The sequence below is a fragment of the Macaca thibetana genome, chromosome 7 (genome assembly GCF_024542745.1).
Source record: "Macaca thibetana thibetana isolate TM-01 chromosome 7, ASM2454274v1, whole genome shotgun sequence".
Lineage (NCBI taxonomy): Eukaryota > Metazoa > Chordata > Mammalia > Primates > Cercopithecidae > Macaca > Macaca thibetana.
Window position 1 is genome coordinate 108,510,568 of NC_065584.1, and position 17,307 is coordinate 108,527,874.

Here is a 17,307-nt window from a genome sequence, read left to right on the forward strand (position 1 = left end):
ACCTCATTCTGATCTCCCTCTCCCCACCAACCCCACCAACTTCTGTCCTATCATTTGTCCTCGTGTCTCTCTGTGTAACATACAGACTTAATTTTGGAGATTTCACTTTTGGAGATAATCGTCTAACCAATTAATCCTTTCTTCTGGTGTCTAATCCATCCACTGAGTTTCTGATTTCAACAATTATATTGTGTATTTCTTTATTTCATTTTCTTCTGAGACAGAGTCACACTCTGTCACCCAGGCTGGACTGCAGTGGCACGAACCTGCAGCCTCGGCCTCTGGGCTCAAGTGATCCTCCCACCTCAGCCTCTTGATTAGCTGGGACTATAGGCAGGTACCACATACCCAGCTATTTTTTTTTTTTTTTTTTTTTTTTTGGTGGTGGTGTCAGGTATTGTTTGTAGAAATGAGTTCTCACCGTGTTGTCCAGGCTCATCCTCAACTCCCGAGCTCATGTCACCCTCCTTCCTCAGCCTCTCAAAAAGTGCTTGGATAAGTTCTATTTCATCCATTTTCCTTTCAGGTGTTCCTCATCACGCCTGGTGGTCTCACTGCTCACTAAGTTTTATGAGTCCATGTTTTTTATATATATTAATGTATTTCACATGTAACTATTTTCTCACAATTCTAATATTTGAAGTCTGTGTTCTGCATCTGATAATTCCAAAACCTGCAGTCTTTGGGAAACATATTAGTCATTGTTTCTGACAATTCTGAAATATGTTGGGTTAACTACTTGAATGCTATGATTTCACTGAATTAGTAGTTGCCTGCTTTTAAGCTTTGGGAAGTTAGAGATGCTTCCCTACAAATGTATCTGTGTCTGCTTCTGATGAGAGCTGTGGACACAACTAACATGAGACCACTTTACCACCATGCCTAATCCTGACATCCTGTTGGATTCTCTTGGAGAATGTCAGGATTACACAAGGTTCTCAAATTTGGCTGCCCAACCTTGCTCATTTATACACAGAAGACTAGACTGCTTAGTATAGGTGGTGACTCCCTTCCTCCTACCCTGGAAAAAACAAAACAGATCTCTCATCTGAATGTGATCACAGAAGAGGAAACTCTGAAGATGAATAACTGGAGGCTGTGGGCAGCAGGGAAAGACTGGTGTCTTTCCAGACCACAAAAATAGGTCAGAAGCTCCTCTAAAGGCTGTGTGCTCCAGGATTTGACTATTTAGCTCAACTACCAGTCCCTCCGTAAGAGTGAACGGAAGCTTCTTAGAGCACCATGTTGCCTTTAAACCACAAATTCTTGCTAAAAGTCATGGTCATGGTAAAAAAGCTACGGCTTTGGAAGGCTTTCTTGGTAATGTCCTAGAATTATGGTTACAGCCTGCGTTTCATGTTAACTAAACAGGAAATCAGCCTCACCAGTATCCTCCTGCCCTGTGCAGGCTCTCAGCTCCTCTTGGTTGGGCCTTGGGCTGCCAGACTGTCTGGTTTTAATCCTTGCTCTGCCACCTGTGACCCTGGACAAGTTATCTACCTTTAGTTACCTCATCTACAAGATGCAGATATTAGTAATACCCTCTTTTTAACTTATTAAGAGGATCAAAAGAGTTAATAAAAAGTAACAAATAAAAAGAATTGGTAAGTATAGGCGCAGAGGGGAAAAAAAGGAAAAATAAATCAATAAATGAATAAAGAAATAAAGAAATAATTAAAAAGACTAGTGCCTAGCACAGAAAAGTTCATCGGGAATTAATTCTATAACATGAACTCAATTTTGCAAAATTTCAGAGTACATATAACTTTTAACTTACTAGGGTATACATAGCGATAATAAGTTTACAAGTGTAGCCATGTTTGCCTACAGTAAATATAACAAAGACTAAACAAGCAGGTACTAAATTATTAAGTGATTATCAGTTAGTATCTTTAATTTTCTTATACTTCTATATTTTCTATACATCATCTTTATAACAAGAAGAAAACAAACCAAATGAAAATGAAATGACTTCTCTCAAAAAGAATTAAGTCAAGACAGAAAGAAGGCTCACAAATATAAAATATCTCTTACGGGTTATGTAAAATTGTTAATAAAAGTACCTTCTTTGTGCCAAGCTGCACTCTGGCTTTGCCTTTGAGTCAGGTGGCATTTCTTTGCACGATGACCGGTTCTATTGAGTAGGCACTGCTTCAGCCCTACAGGAAGAAAAAAACATCTCTAGAACACAGCAGCATTCCTGATTCCCACTTGAGAAGGCCTAACAAAATGGCATGTACCTCAACAGCAACAGATCAGTGTTAAAAAGCCTGGAGACAAGGGCAAAAAGTAAAATTGGACCATTTCCAGAATCTCACAGAAAAAACAACAAACTGACGTTCTAAGTGCCCAATGTGAGCAAATTAGAACTTTAAAGAAAGGTCACTCTCAATGCCGATCCTAGCATAGATTCAGCACCAAGTATAATCTGATTTTACTGGTTTACCTTTTTCATTCTTGAAAGTAGGAGCTATGAAAAAAACCCCAAAAAACAAAAAAACACCAAAACTTCTTTAAGAGAACCTTCTACTTACAACCTAACTTCCTGTAATCGAAACACTCTATTGTGGGTGAAAATTGAATATTATAAGAAAATAATCACCTGTTTTGTGAGAAGTTCTATACATAATGCTCCTCCACCCAATACATACCTTGAAAAGAAAAAAGGAAACAGAAAAAAATTATCACAAGAATTATTCCTGCTTAAACAGTTTCTACGTGCCATTACTAAGAAAGTATGCACACAGTAAAGATGAGAAGAGAACATGCAAGCATGAACATACTTGTTACAGATATAGGGCTATGGGCAATTTAAAAATTCTAACGTTTCAACTGTCATGTAATTGCTCTGAAATTCTAGTCAATTGTTTGAAATGGCTCTTAGAACAGAATACTTTGAAATATTTATGAAGTCAAAAACAAAGAACTTAGCCGTAAATATTCCAAAGCATAGGGGCAGAAGAACCCATTTCCTTAAATGGCATTTGAGTATTCTTTACAACTGCAACTTTCTCTCCCATCCTGTGATGGCCAAGAGTTTTTCCTCTGACAATGGCACTGACCTTACCCTATTCAATATATGAACATCCGCATTGCTTCATGGTTGGAATTGTTTTTCTCCATTCTGTTGTGAGAATCAAATGGTTCAGACCATGTAGCTCCTCTCTGGGACTCCTTAAGTCCTTTCCAGGTCTGAAGACTATTCTCTGAACCAAACACAACTTCTGGGGATGTACCAGATCTCCCAGTAGAAAATTATTTAGATAAAGATGTTTTAACCTTTTAACTCTTTCTCAAACAAAATAATTTCATTTCTCCTTTAATGTTATTTTATATTTCAAAATACACAGATAGCATGCCTAAAATAAAATCAAGGCAATGAGAGGTTTAGAACACAAACTGTGGTGATTTTGAAAACACAAAAGCTAAGACCACTGATTAGGTCTATGTGGACACCAAGTCCACCACAACCTGTTCTGTCCTCTGGGGCTCTGCACACACATTTCCCTTGCCTGACATTCCTTCTGCTTCCCACCCTTCCAAATGCTGTATTTCCCTCCAGAAAACCTGCCAAGAGCACTCCAGCCTGCACATCTTCCATTCCAGCTAACCAAAGGCATCCTTGTGTTGACTAAACCAAATTATTTTGCAGAGAAGCCATCTAAAAATTTCTACTGTAGACCATTCACCTTCATAATTGTTATGATGACATTATTCAATAATAAAATGAGGGAAAGAAGTCCTCTTCACTCCCTTATCCTGGAGAATCCAAGCCAGTGTCTTTCCCACTTGCTTTCCCAAAACACTGGGATCTTTCAAAGTAACAGTTCAATGGAAGGAAAAGAAAATCTACAAGATAAACTCTCCAAAACATTAAACTCAGGTAAAGAATCATGGGATTAAAAATGTTTATTCTTTGTGTATTTCATTTCTGAAACAGAAATCTATCTCCCACTCCTTAAATCTGCCTCTGGACTAAGAGAGTATTGTATAGAATGTGCACTCACTGACTTAACAGAATTAGAACATCCAGGCACACACTGAGATTTTGCTTCCACAATCACTCAAAGTCTAGTTATTAGCTAATAAGTTAACACCACACTCGATCTTTAATGAGTTAACACCACACTTGATCTTCACATTTTGGAAATTCTGACGGTAGACAGGGACTTGTTTTGGGAAAGGAAGTATACAGTAGACATTGTTACCCACTACCCAGCCACCATCACCTTTCCTTTAAAGTACCCCACTCTTCCTTTAAGGTTACAGAGTCTCAGAAAGTGGGAAGAAAGGAAGTTTTTGCATTCAGGTCAAAAGAAAGTACATTTGTGCAACCACATAATACCTATGCAAAGGTTTGTTGAAATCTAAACACAAGACAGAAGTAGTTCTAGCACCTCCACCAAAAGTAAGGTCAGTAAACTTTTCTTAACACACAGTGTCAGCAGCAGCGACACTGGAAAGTGGTCGACTCTACTACTGTATTAAATTACCTTCATTTTGTCAATATGTGTTCCACTTTCTTACTGCTCTTTGTCTCCAAAGGGTTCCTGCTGAATATTGAGACAGTTCAAGAACACTAGGAGAAAAAATTCTTAATAATCCAAGTAAGGGTCACCTAAGATAATATGCCATATATATAGACACAGTCATATTTTCAACTTTAAAAAAGTTCAGTTGTCAAAGTTGTACAGCAAACACTATCCTAAGCTTAGCCTCTTCAGGCATTTGATTTATAATCACTGTAAAGAAAAGCCAGTCACAAAATGCCACGTTTTGTATGATTCTATTTATATGAAATGTCCAGGACAGGCAAATCTACGGAGATAGAAATTAGATCAGAGGTTGCCAGGATCAAGGGTGGGGGAGACAGGTACGTGACTGCTGATGGGTATGGGATTTCTTTTTAGGGAGATGAAAATGTTCTGAAAATCGGCAGTGGTAATGGTTGCAGAACTCTGAATATACTAAAAACCCCTGAACTGCACACTTGAAGAGTGAGGCTTATCACATGAAAACTGTGTCACAATAAAGCTGTCAGTTTGAAAAACGTTTGGCTATGTCAAGAAATAAAGAAATAGGGTCATAGCTAGAAGATATGGGATATAAAATACATGGAACAAAACTGCTCAATAATCTATCTAGAATCACACAATGCTTAAGCTTTCTCCTGACTAAAATCACAAGCTTTGTGTTTTATTGGTATTTCACATTTTTTACTTCTTCCTAAGTCAGCCAATAATTCCTCCTCCTCACTTAATAGTGGACTACAAAGACCAAGCCATTTTGATTCTGCTGCCAATGGGCTTTCACATTTCATTCCTCCTTCCACCTCCATGACTACCAAACCAACGTAGGTTCTCCTCCCTTCACTCTAAGACAACAGCGTGGCCCTCAACTACTGTCACACTCTTCAAGCTCTGTGAGGGCAATGTGTCTCATATTCTCTTCTGCTGCCACCAGATTTATTGTAAGACAGTTTCCTTACTGTTACTCACCTGTTTCTCAATCAGTTACATAGATAGATGAATATCCAGGCATCATAGTTGACTTACCCCAAAAAAGAAAAACAAAAGATCTGTCACCAATCCACGGAACTGTTTGAGTACAAGATATTACGCCAGCACTATTTCCTACAAACTTTTGACATGAACCCTATCATCCTTGTGTTATAGCTCCAACTGGTCTCCTACACTCTGAATCCCTCATTCTCTTTCCTAGATACCTGATTGTGTTTACCTGTCACCTACATAAATAATTTTCCTTCAACTTCCACCAGCTGACCAAACCCCACTCACATTTCACTGCCCGGCTGGGATCCCACCTACTTCATGAAGAGTAACTCTTTGCAGCTTTAAACCTCAGAGAAATTAAGCCCATGCTTAGCTTTTCTTTTTCTTTCTTTTTAGATAGAGTTTACCTTTGTCACCCAGGTTGGAGGGCAGTGGTGCAATCTCGACTCACTGCAGCCTCTGCCTCCCGAGTTCAAGCGATTCTCCTGCCCCAGCCTCCCAAGTAGCTGAGATTACAGTTATGTGCCACCACATCTGGCTAATTTTTTGTATTTTTGATGGAGATGGGGTTTTGCATCTTGGCCAGGCTGGTCTCGAACTCCTGAACTCAAGTGATCCACCCACCTTGGCCTCCCAAAGGGCTAGGATTACAGGCGTGAGCCACCACGCACAGCCAAAGGTTCTATTTCTTAAGTTTGGTGTTGGGCATGTGGACATACGATTTACTGTTTTAAAAAAGAAAGATACGTTCCTGGTGTTTTTGTGTTTTGTTTTTTGTTTTAGGCCTGTGTGCTTCATTCACTCCCCCATATGAATCCGTAAAGAAGTAGTCATTAGCAACTTCAGTCAATATATACCGGATTCATACTTTAGGAAGACAACCCAGTTGACAACCACAACAGTTTCTATGATAACAGTAGTGAGAGAAAATACTGACATTAGGGTCATTTCAAGAAACTTCAATCATAAGATATATCCCCAAGAAAAATATACACAAAAAGCTAAGTTGGAAGCTTTTGGAAAACAACTACCATCCTTAGAGTAAGTACAACAAAGTATTGTTTTATGTTTGTTTTTTTTCATCAAAATACCTCATATAGCCATAGATTTTAAACCATTATATCCTCTCTAGATTCCATATTAGATCATTAACATTTCTTCTAGATTCCACTATTATTTCTTTGCATCCTTTATTTTTAGTATCTTAAAAATACTTTATTAAATGTAACACATACATTCAGAAAAGTACATGAAATATAACTTAAGGTATACCTTAACATGTTATCGTAAATTATTTGCCCATGTAACCACCAACCTGGTCCAGAAACATATTCCAACCAGTATCCAAGAAGCCCACAGATGTCCTTTTCAGTTCACACCTCCTTACCTCTCGCCTGGATGGACTCCTTACCCCAACCTCTATGGAATCACCTCTTTGTTCTTGATAGTTTTACTGCCCAAGTATGAATCCAGAAATAAGTGTTTCTCAGTTTTCTTTTCATTTTAGTCCCCCTAAGAAGCCTTTTTAGAACTTTTCTTCCTAATTCTACCCCCATGCCCGTGTGGTGGAATTTCAAAACCATAGACATATTGTATCTTGGTTTATGTTATATGATCCTTTGGAGGGCAGCAGACATTATAATAGGTAACGTTTTCTTTTACTCTAAGGAGCAATTTTCACTCCACTGTAGGTGGCACTGCCTCCACTAAGAATGAAAATCCTAACCAACATTAGTTTTGCTATTTTGAGCTCTATATAGAGGAAATTATACAAAATAGGTTTTTGGGGTCTGGTCTCTTTTGCTTAACATAGTGTTCAGGATTCCCCCAGCTGGTCCCACTCAGCTGTAAGCCATTTTATGAACACCACAGTTCTTCATTTTCTTGGAACAAACACTTGGGTTATTTTCTGTTTGGGGCTATTATAAACGATGCTGCTCTGAACATTCCCGTCTCCGGGTGCCTACGTACTCCTTTCTTGTGGAGTGTATATCCACACGATTCCTGAACCATAGTGTATGAGTATCTTCCACTTTACCAAATTGTTTTCCAAAACACTTGTACAAATATACACCCCCATTCGAAAAATAGAGAGGTCCCGTAACAATTTACTTACGTTAAAAGGTAAGTTCAGCAAAATATCTCCTATGCCTTCTTTTTCTTTTAAGATCTGAAAATCACTGTGCAAAGGACTATCAGGGTCAATCCTAAGAATCCCAAAACAAAAAACATTTCAAACAAAAAGATATTTTTTATTTTCATCTAACTCAAAAACGAACGAATATGAAAGCTAAAACAGAGCACCTAGGGTAAGTTCCAGAAAGAGAAGATCTTAAGCTGCTCTAATTTCCCAGGAAAAATAGAGGCCACTATAGCTTCCAGTTCCTTTACAATAAATGTCCAAAAGAGATGATAATAGCCTAAATCTGATCTAATAAGGGGGTTCAGAGTTTGCAGTCATTCTAAAGGAAAACAGTCACGTGTATATAATTTTCTCAAGAATTCAAAAGACGTTTAATATGCTTTCCTAAACTTGTATTATCAGTCAAGGGGCTCAAAGAGTACAATCTCCATGGACAGAACTATGGAAAGTTAAATGCTAAAAAATCAGTATTATTCCACAACTATCCTATATATACATGTCCAATATGACTTCCACCCCTCACTCTACCCCCACTTTTTGTTTTGTTTTGTTTTAAGAGACAGAGTGTCTCACTCTGTCACCCAGGCTGGAACATAATGGTGCAATCACAGCTCATTGCAGCCTTGACCTCTACAAGCTCAAACGATCTTCCTGCCTCAGCCTCCCAGCAACCCTAGGAGATGGGACTACAGGTGTACTCCACCTATATATTTTAAAAGCAATAACATAACCTTCTCTACAATAAGAGTTAATTGTGATGCTTTCAAAACTGGGGGAAAAGTCATAAAAATCAACTTGGCAATCATTCTCTGTATAATGAAATGCATTGTTCTTATTTACTTTCCAAGCAATATTGCTCAAGCTTGAGCTTTTTGCTAGAAGATAAAAAACATGTAAGAGTTCACTATCAGGAAAATGACAAAAACAATTCTGATGGAGCTATAAAAACATTTCTTTAAATCCAAAAAACAGGTAAACTCATCCTATCTTACCCCCTACATCTTTTGGAACTTGATTGTCTTTGAATTACACAAAATAAAGCTAGTAAACATTTCCATTTTGGTCCACTTTTAAGAAAGGACATTTATAATCTGACAACAGAAAAGAGCAAAAGAACAAGAAGAAGAGCAGGGATTTAGAGATCCTTCCCTGTCGTGTAACTCTGTGATCTGTAAATGTCCCTGAGCTCTTTCATAAGTCTATCTGAAGCTTGCACTGACCCAGACACTGCAGCCTGAAACACAAAAGCTGCTTTTTACCAGGGTCTACTGAGCCAACTAATTTTAAGATTTAAGGTATTTCAACCTGATCTAAAAGATTACAGTAGCCAGGCGTGGTGGCTCACACCAGTAATCCCAGCACTTTGGGAGGCCGAGGAGGGTGGATCACTTGAGGTCAGGAGTTTGAAACCGGTCTGGCCGACAAGATGAAACCCCATCTCTACCAAAATAATACAAAGGTTAGCTGGGCGTGGTTGCACGTGCCTGTAGTCCCAGCTACTCTGGAGGCTGACGCAGGAGAATCTCTTGAAACTGGGAGGTAGAGGCAGAAATGAGCTGAGATGGCACCTCTGCACTCTGGCCTGGGCCACAGAGCGAGACTCCATCTCAAAAGAAAAAAAAAAGAAAAAGATTGCAATAAACATGGATCATCACTCAACAGTTTAAGAAGTAAAAAAAAAGTCCAATTAAATGAAGCATTATGAAGTTTCAAGAGAATATAAAGCTAGACACGAGTCTGTTCATTTTCTATTTCTTATCATCTGAAAAACTCTAGCCAACATGTTCTGACCACCATGGACTCCACGATAGCAGAGAATTCAGTATGAGTCTATTCCAAATCCCAGCAATTTCTGAAAATACTTGAAGATACTCAATGTGACACATTACTAACTAAAAAAGACTTGCATCCATAAGAGTACAAGCAAGAATATTACACAGACGGTCTAGTTCACACATGGAGACTCTGAGAACCATGTGTGCCTACATGCAACTGGTCTCAGTTTTTCAGTGCGGGGACTTCTCTAAAGAGGAAAACATATTAATATCTTATCCTAAGACTAAATAGAAATGGAACTACTTTTAGGTCATGTGAAACTGAAGGTTTTAAAGACTGCACTATACTCTGAAAAAGAAAAAAAAATCAAGTTTACAAAGGTATTACCTCCTAGCTATGTAACCATGAGCTCATTTCCTACTCTAAAATATGAGAAGTTTCTCCTCTCTAAAATATGAAGAGCACCTATTTCACACTGCGGCTATGAAGACTAAATCAGAAGATATATAAAGTACTTAGCATAGTATCGGTCATGCAAAAGTGTTCAATAATTTATACTTGTTTTGAAGATAACTCAAACTAGAATCGATTACAAGACACAGAAAGTACAGTAACATTAATTCAAATGCTACAAAGTTAGTTTTTTAAATAATCAAGATATGAGAAATTGTCTAAATATCTTTCCTCTATGAACAATTACTAATTAATTAATATATAACTAAGACTGAAGGAAGGAGAGTAATTTTTCTGGTTTCAACACTTGGCATCTACTGGCCTACCAATTCATTCCCTGTTTTGGAGAATCTGTGCCCAAGACAAAGTAACTGGTTCTCAGCTTTCGTGGAGTTGGTAAATAGCTCTAATAGAAGACAGGAAGTAGTAAGTGTTCAGACAATCACCTGACCTTTCCCTACTCTGTCTGAGCGTTTCATGTATTTATACGTCGTTCTCATCTATTTTTCATAGCAGTCATCCAAAAGGTATGTACTGTCTATCCATATTTCACAGTTGAGCAAAATGAAACCAAAAAAGGTGTGTTTGTCACCAAACTCAAGGTTCCTTTCATATCCCGCCGCTTCACATAAAAGAGATGTTAAGTGAAAAGAGAAGAATAACTTTTGGTTTGGTCAGAGCAGGACGGACCAAAGTCAGCTACATGAAGGAGAAATAATTTGAGTTGTTTTGTAGGAGAGAATGAATGTGAGTATACAGATGCCACAGAAGGAAGGTAAGCAGAGAAAACAGCATAAACAGGCCGGAAAGGGGCATACACAGGGATCAGCAGGTGGTTCCAGGATGTGAAGAGCAGATGAACAGGGTAAAAAGTGGCTATTCTTAGATGAGAAAGATAACCTTGGGCAAGAAAACATATGACCGTGGCTAGGCACGGTGGCTCATGCCTGTAATCCCGGCACTTTGGCAGGCCAAGGTAGGAGGATCGCTTGAACTCAGGTGTTCCAGAGCAGCATGGTCAACACAGTGAGACCTCATCTTCACTAAAAATGAAAAAAAAAATAGCCTGGTGTGGGGGCACAGGCGTATAGTCCAAGACACTTGGGAGGCTGAGGCAGGAGGATCGCTGGAGCCTGAGACATCAAGGCTACAGTGAACTACGATTGTGCCACCGCACTCTAGCCCAGGCGACAGAGCAAGACCCTGTCTCCAAACCAATAAACAGATGACTGAATCTACCACTAAGGCAGGAATGGAGGAGGAGAGCAGCTGAATTCGGCAGGTTCACGAATTGCCAGGTATTAACTATAATGACTTAACCAAAAAGTCCAGGCTCTAGCTATTTATACACACTTACACATTTAAATGGTCTTGCCTTTCAGTCTTCCTAATTTTCTCTAATATTGCCAAATTTTCTTTTTCAATTCCTTCATCCTCCAACTTTTTCCCACTAATAGGCTCTTCTTTCATCTCACAGTGATCTCAGTCTTCTATATCCTGCAAAAAGAAGAAAAATGTTAGCTTTTTCAACCTATTTTTCTTCAGCAGTTTCTTATGCCAAAAGTTAAATTATTCTTGATTCAATGGGGGATAAGAAACAGAATATATCTACCCTATGGGGAGAGAGAAAAAGCCCACACATTCCATTCAAGAGGCTCCCACCTTTCATACACTATATTTTATTTAAAAGCTAGACTCTGTGTAAAGCAGATTTAAAAGCTTTACAAAGTCATAACCATTACTAAACAAGCCATCATTTCTTTATTTACTTCTTTATTATTACTTTTTTTTAAATAGAGTCTCACTCTGTCACCGAGGCGGGAGTATAGTGGGGCGATCTCTGCTCACTGCAAACTCTGCCTCCCAGGTTCAAGTGATTCTCATGTCTCAGTCTCCCGAGCAGCTGAGATTTCACACCTATACCACCACGCTCAGCTAATTTGTTTATCTTTTTAGTAGAGACAGGGTTTCACCATGTTGGCCAGGCTGGTCTCAAAGTTCTGACCTCAAGTGATCCGCCTACCTTGGTCTCCCAAAGTGCTGGAATTACTGGCATGAGCCACCACGCCCAGCCAAGGCATCTTTTAAATCTCCTCTTAAGAGGAACCTTTGAGACAGTTTAGCAACAGGTGTCAAGAACCTTAACTGTCCATAGTTTGTTCCAGAAACTAGACTTCTAGAATTGTATTCCATGAAACTAGTCTAAGATGTAAACACAAATTTAGGCATAAGGATACCTATTGCAACCTTGCAACCACAAAAACACACACAAAATCTGCATGTGCAAAAATAGCAAAACAGTTAACTCAATTCCATGAACTATTAAGAGGCCACTGAAATACCAACACAGCATAATTTCTCCTGTATCAAAAAACTTTGAAATGAAAAATGGAATACACAAAGGAATAGAAAGAATTTCAATTATGCTGAAATATGCACAGAACAAGACCAGAAGAACTTATATTGAAATGTTCGTTTCAATTAATTTTAGTTGTTATCTCTGGAGACTTTTGGTGCTTTCTCTAATTTCAGTTTATGGTTTTATATAGTAAGCATCTATTGACGTTAATAACCAAAAAATGAGTCAGAAAAAGAATTTGATTTCAGGTGCTCAGGAGGTTGAAATAGAGGGCTCGTTTAGGCCCAGGTGTTTGAGGCTGTAGCAACCTATGATCATGCCACTGCACTCCAGCATGGGTAACAGAGACCCTATCTCAAAAAATAATAATAATTTTAAAGGAATTTGAACAATACCCCCCAGAACAACATCTTTATTCACATCATTCTGCTCCCTCCCTTCCCATACTATCTGTTCTTACACATATACAAATATATGCAGATTTTTAAAAATCCTTTTTTCAATTAAATTATTTTTCCACTTCAAATGCCAAATACTCTAAAGAAGTAGTTTATACTCATTTCGATTCTTTTTTTTCCAAGCCGGCTAATTCACTGATTTCTAGAGCAGGTTACTGACTACCTCCACTCAAACTCTGCCCATGACTCCATATGTCATGAAGCTCCATTCTCCCTGTGTGCACCTTTCAGCCCTGACCTTCTATCCTATGCTTGTTTTCCTCCCATGCTCACAAATGCCTTTGGTCTGTATTTCCTCCTATACCTTCAACCTCAGTCATGTTCCCATCCACACAAAACTTCTCCACCTAAGTATTAATCAGCACATCGCAAACAGAATTCAACACATATTTCTAAAGCAATATCCTCAGCACACTATTCCCTGCTCAAAGTCTTCTTATCAATAATCACACCAAATAGAAACACACGCCTGTCTCGAATTCAAGACTTTTAACCATCTGCCTTTTCTGGCCAATCTTGCTTTCCATGACTTCAACACATCAACTTTCCTTCTCAAAAGAAAAGCATCCAATGCACCCAAACACACCATGTCCAAGGTTGTTCTGGGCCTGTTCCCATGTTCTTTCAGGAGCCTAGAATATCTGCTTTTCACCTGTCCTCATCTGACATCTCCAACGTCCAGTCTCTTACCTTTCTAGATTTCCCTCAAAGTTGCGGTCCCTTGTTCATTATCTTGTGAGGGGAAAATGAAAGTGTTCTTCATCTTTAGTACAATGGCCGCCTGACCCACGGAAAAGGTTTAATGTTTTCATGCAGTTTATTCCACCTCAGCTAAACTGCATAAAAACATTGAAACAAACTCTCATTCTAATTGGACAATTCTAAGAAGTATTTTCCTCCCAGACTCATAAAACAAGCCTACAGCCAGGCACAGTGATTCACGCCTGTAATCCCACACTTTGGGAGGCCGAGGTGCTGGATCACTTGAGGCCAGGAGTTCAAGACCAGCCTGGGCAACAGAACAAGACTCAGACTCCACACACACACACACACACACACACACACACACAAAATTAGCTGGACGTGGGGCACCTGCCGTTAGTCCCAGTTACTCAGGAGGATTGCTTGAACCTGGGAGTTCAAGGTTGCAGTGAGCCGTGACCACGCTACTGCACTCCAGGCTGGGTGACAGCGAGACCCTGTCTCAAACAAACAAACAACAATAAGTCTACGACACTACTTCTTCAGTTCGGAAGCACTCTAAAAGTATATTTTAGATTAATAATTTCCAAACTAAGAAAATGAAAGTCTGAATTAATTGTAAGACCCCAAACAGAAAATAAATTTTAAAACAATCAAGACCATAAAATTCACATGTCTTCTATTTGGTCAATGCAGAGACAAAGATCTTTGTTCCAAAGTTTTAATGTAAATGCAAAGCTTCAGAGCCTGAAAACATCTGAAATTATACCCAGAACTGACAACTGGCCTAGGCTCAATGTCATTGGAATTTGCTCTACTAAATTTTCTACCATTTGTATGTGTTCCTCCAAAATTCAGGTGTTTCTAATGTGATGATATTGAGAGGCAGGACCATTAAGAGGAGATCAGGCCAAGAGGGCTCCTTCCTCCTTAATGGGATTAAGGCCCTGATGAATGAGGCTTCACACATGGGACTAGCTTGCTCTCCTGCCCTTCTGCCTTCTACCATGGGAGGATGCCACAAGAAGGCCTTCAGACATTAAATGTTGGTATTTTCATCTTGGACTTCCCAGTCTCCAGAACTGTTAGAAAATAAATGTCTGTTCTGTATAAATCACCCAGTCTCTGGTATTCTGTTATAGCAGCATAAAACAGACTGAGAGAAAATTCCTTGATGATTTTTCAACAAGAGATAGTTTCACTACTTCTGGTGAATAGTCCCTAACATGTTCTCAAATTCTCCTTTTATGCAAACATAACATTTTTTAAACGTAGTAGTTCCTCTTCCTAAAAATAACCGAATGCATGTTAAGGACTGATTACTATTAAATATAAATACAACTTTGGTGGTAAAAGTTAAGGACTTTTGTTTTCCATGAAATCGAAATCCAAAGAATTCATATAAAGCATTTGCTCAAAGGCGTATCATCAGTTAGAGGTAAAGTCAAGAGTTCAGAAATTATATTCCATTCCAAATACAATGTGCTTTCAATTATTGCACATTAATAGTAGTTTACAAAGGAGATTCATGGAATTACTCAAATCAAAAATGACGACATTTATGAAATGTCATTATTATCCTACTTCAGCCATCTCTTCTTCCTCTTCCTCTGAAGTCACTTCCTCTGTTGTCCCATTCTGAAACAGAGAAAGAATCTGCCAGGGTTACACAGGCTGAATACAGGCTAAGTCCATTAGGAGACTGGTGCCATAGCTTTAGGGACAAACTGTCAACCATGTGTCACTGCAGTGCCACTACCAGAGAGCTTATTAACATTAAATGTTTATTTTTAAATCCAACTCTGGTTTGACAAACAACAGTCATCAGCTTTTAAAAACGGAACAGAAAATAAAAGAATTAGGAATAAAAAAAGCAATGAAAGATAAATATAAAATATATAAGTCAAATATAAAGCAAAACTGAAAACAACGTTAAAACAGAATCTAATTTAAAATAAGAAAACATTTGATTTACATGGCTATGTGTATAAGATCAATGACTTATTTTATAAAAAATAAATATAATCAACTATCTATTCCTTAAAATAACTACCTTTTTAACTTTGAAAAGCCTGAATCATTACGTAAATTCAATTGCCTTTCATTTTAAAAGATCAGATGTGTGATTTATAGACACTTCACAAAACTAAGAATTATGAAATGATTACCACCTTACTCAAAGGCAAATTTTAGTTTTAAAAACAAGTTATTTACTACAAAATTCCTCTCTACAAGACAGAATTTACCAACTGACACAATTGACGATCATCGAGTTTAGAAATGAATTTAATGGGGTTTTAGGAAGGGCCTTCATACCCAGTTTGGGCAAATTTCAAAAGATAAGCTTCCTGGCCAGTGTACAGTATATAAATGCATCTTTAATCATGAAGGCCAGTTCAGGTTAGAACCCAGAATATGTAACATATCAAGAAACTAGGATCCGGAGATCCAGTAAGACCAACAAAGGTCTCAGCACTTTCTAAGCGTCTGTTCTCAGATACTCTGATGGAGGAATACTTAAGAAAAACAAACCCATGATCACAGAGGGTGTTAGAACTCTTCTGGATTAGTGAGCTGGAGAATGCCATGTAGATAAACATACCCATGCAGAATTAACTTGTATTTCCTTGAAATCTGCATCTCTTTAGACATTCTTTGTCTTCTAAAATCTAAATGGAAAAAGGAAGCAAGCAGCAGCTTCCAACACGTAATTCACACCTTCTTCATTTCCATAAATTGTTATATTTTGGATATCTAAAGAACATATACTTAGCCTAGAAGTTCCAAAGACTTTGGTTGCATCAGTGATTGAAAGAGCATTTTTGAAATGCTCATTTCAAAGCCTACCCAGAGAATCTGTTTTCCTGGTTGTTGTTGTTGTTGTTGTTTGTAAGGGAGTCTTGCTCTCTCACTAGGCTGGACAGCAGTGGCAGGATCTCGGCTCGCTGCAACCTCTGCCTCCTGGGTTCAAGCGATTCTCCTGCCTCAGCCTCCCGAGTAGCTGGGACTATAGGCACCTGCCACCACGCCCAGCTAATTTTTGTATTTTTAGTAGAGACAGAGTTTCACCATGTTGACCAGGATGGTCTCGATCTCTTGACCTCATGATCTGCCCACCTCTGCCTCCCAAAGTGCGGGGGAGAATCTGTTTTTAAAAAGCTCTCTGAGGTGATTCTGACATGCATCCATGTCTGTAACCATCAGCCCAGTTACTCTCTTTCATTTTACAAACGACAAAGCTGAGCCCCCACCCCTCAAAAAGGGTAAGTAATTTCATCAAAACAAAAAGTGAGTTAGGGTTGTGAAATCCTAAGATGAATTTCTTTTCAGGATGTGGCCTGGTCCTCTTTCCAAAACCCCACCCAAATTACAGTATTTTATTAAAAAGAATAAGTCTGCCACAGCAGGAGAAAAATAACACATACAAGGAGAATACCCTGAGTGAACCAAAACCACAGGGACATGCTGGAAGACACAAAGCAGATGGAATCAGACTGCTGGGCTTGACAAAGCCACAAACCCAATCCAAATAATGGAGGGACCACGTTTTTCCCAGAACAATCTAACATTCTTTACTGTACTTCTCCCAGCTACAGTTGGTAAGGATCACCCTCTGATATAGGAAGCCTGTCTTGATGGCCTCTTACTATGAGTGTGAAAACCAGAGAGAAAAGACAATGTTTTTAATATAACTCAACACAGCAGCAAAATCTTGAAAGAGACACCATCTCTGCCTTTTAACTGAGGAGCTAGAAAGCTCTCCTGCCAGCACCTCCCCACCCTGGTGCCACAGGATGAGCATGAGTCTGCAAACCAGGAGAGGGAGGCCCCAGCAGAAAAGAGTGACAATTCTGAAGACACGTGTGATGGTTAATACTGAGTGTCAACTTGATTGGGTTGAAG

At 38.8% G+C, this 17,307-nt stretch overlaps 1 protein-coding gene across 3 annotated transcripts; it reads right to left on the reverse strand.

Annotated features, from left to right (window-relative positions):
• Nucleotides 1-7: 7 nt before the first annotated feature.
• On the reverse strand, nucleotides 8-17,301 carry LOC126958084 (ubiquitin-conjugating enzyme E2 Q2-like). Of its 3 annotated transcripts, none has more exons than XR_007727068.1 (6): nucleotides 16,252-17,301; nucleotides 14,297-15,042; nucleotides 11,243-11,382; nucleotides 3,068-7,720; nucleotides 2,603-2,651; nucleotides 8-2,159 (listed from the first exon to the last, which is right to left on the reverse strand). XR_007727068.1 is itself a non-coding variant. In XM_050796220.1 (5 exons), exons 2-5 carry the CDS (start codon nucleotides 11,353-11,355, stop codon nucleotides 2,038-2,040), a joined length of 375 nt encoding a protein of 124 aa, XP_050652177.1. In that variant the 5' UTR covers nucleotides 11,356-11,382; nucleotides 13,795-15,318; the 3' UTR covers nucleotides 8-2,037. The 3 variants fall into 3 exon arrangements, 1 of the variants encoding a protein (XP_050652177.1); XR_007727067.1 differs by having other exon boundaries at nucleotides 13,795-15,042; XM_050796220.1 differs by lacking the exon at nucleotides 16,252-17,301 and having other exon boundaries at nucleotides 7,630-7,720; nucleotides 13,795-15,318.
• Between the last annotated feature and the right edge of the window lie 6 nt (nucleotides 17,302-17,307).

Excerpts from the sequence above, each read along its gene's own strand:
- LOC126958084 (XM_050796220.1), bottom strand. The coding sequence starts at position 11,355 with ATGAAAGAAGAGCCTATTAGTGGGAAAAAGTTGGAGGATGAAGGAATT. Across the intron at positions 2,652-7,629 it reads TGCTGAACTTACCTTTTAAC|GTATGTATTGGGTGGAGGAG; the intron begins GTAAGTAAATTG and ends TTTCTTTTCAAG. Across the intron at positions 2,160-2,602 it reads TAGAACTTCTCACAAAACAG|GGCTGAAGCAGTGCCTACTC; the intron begins GTGATTATTTTC and ends TTCTTCCTGTAG.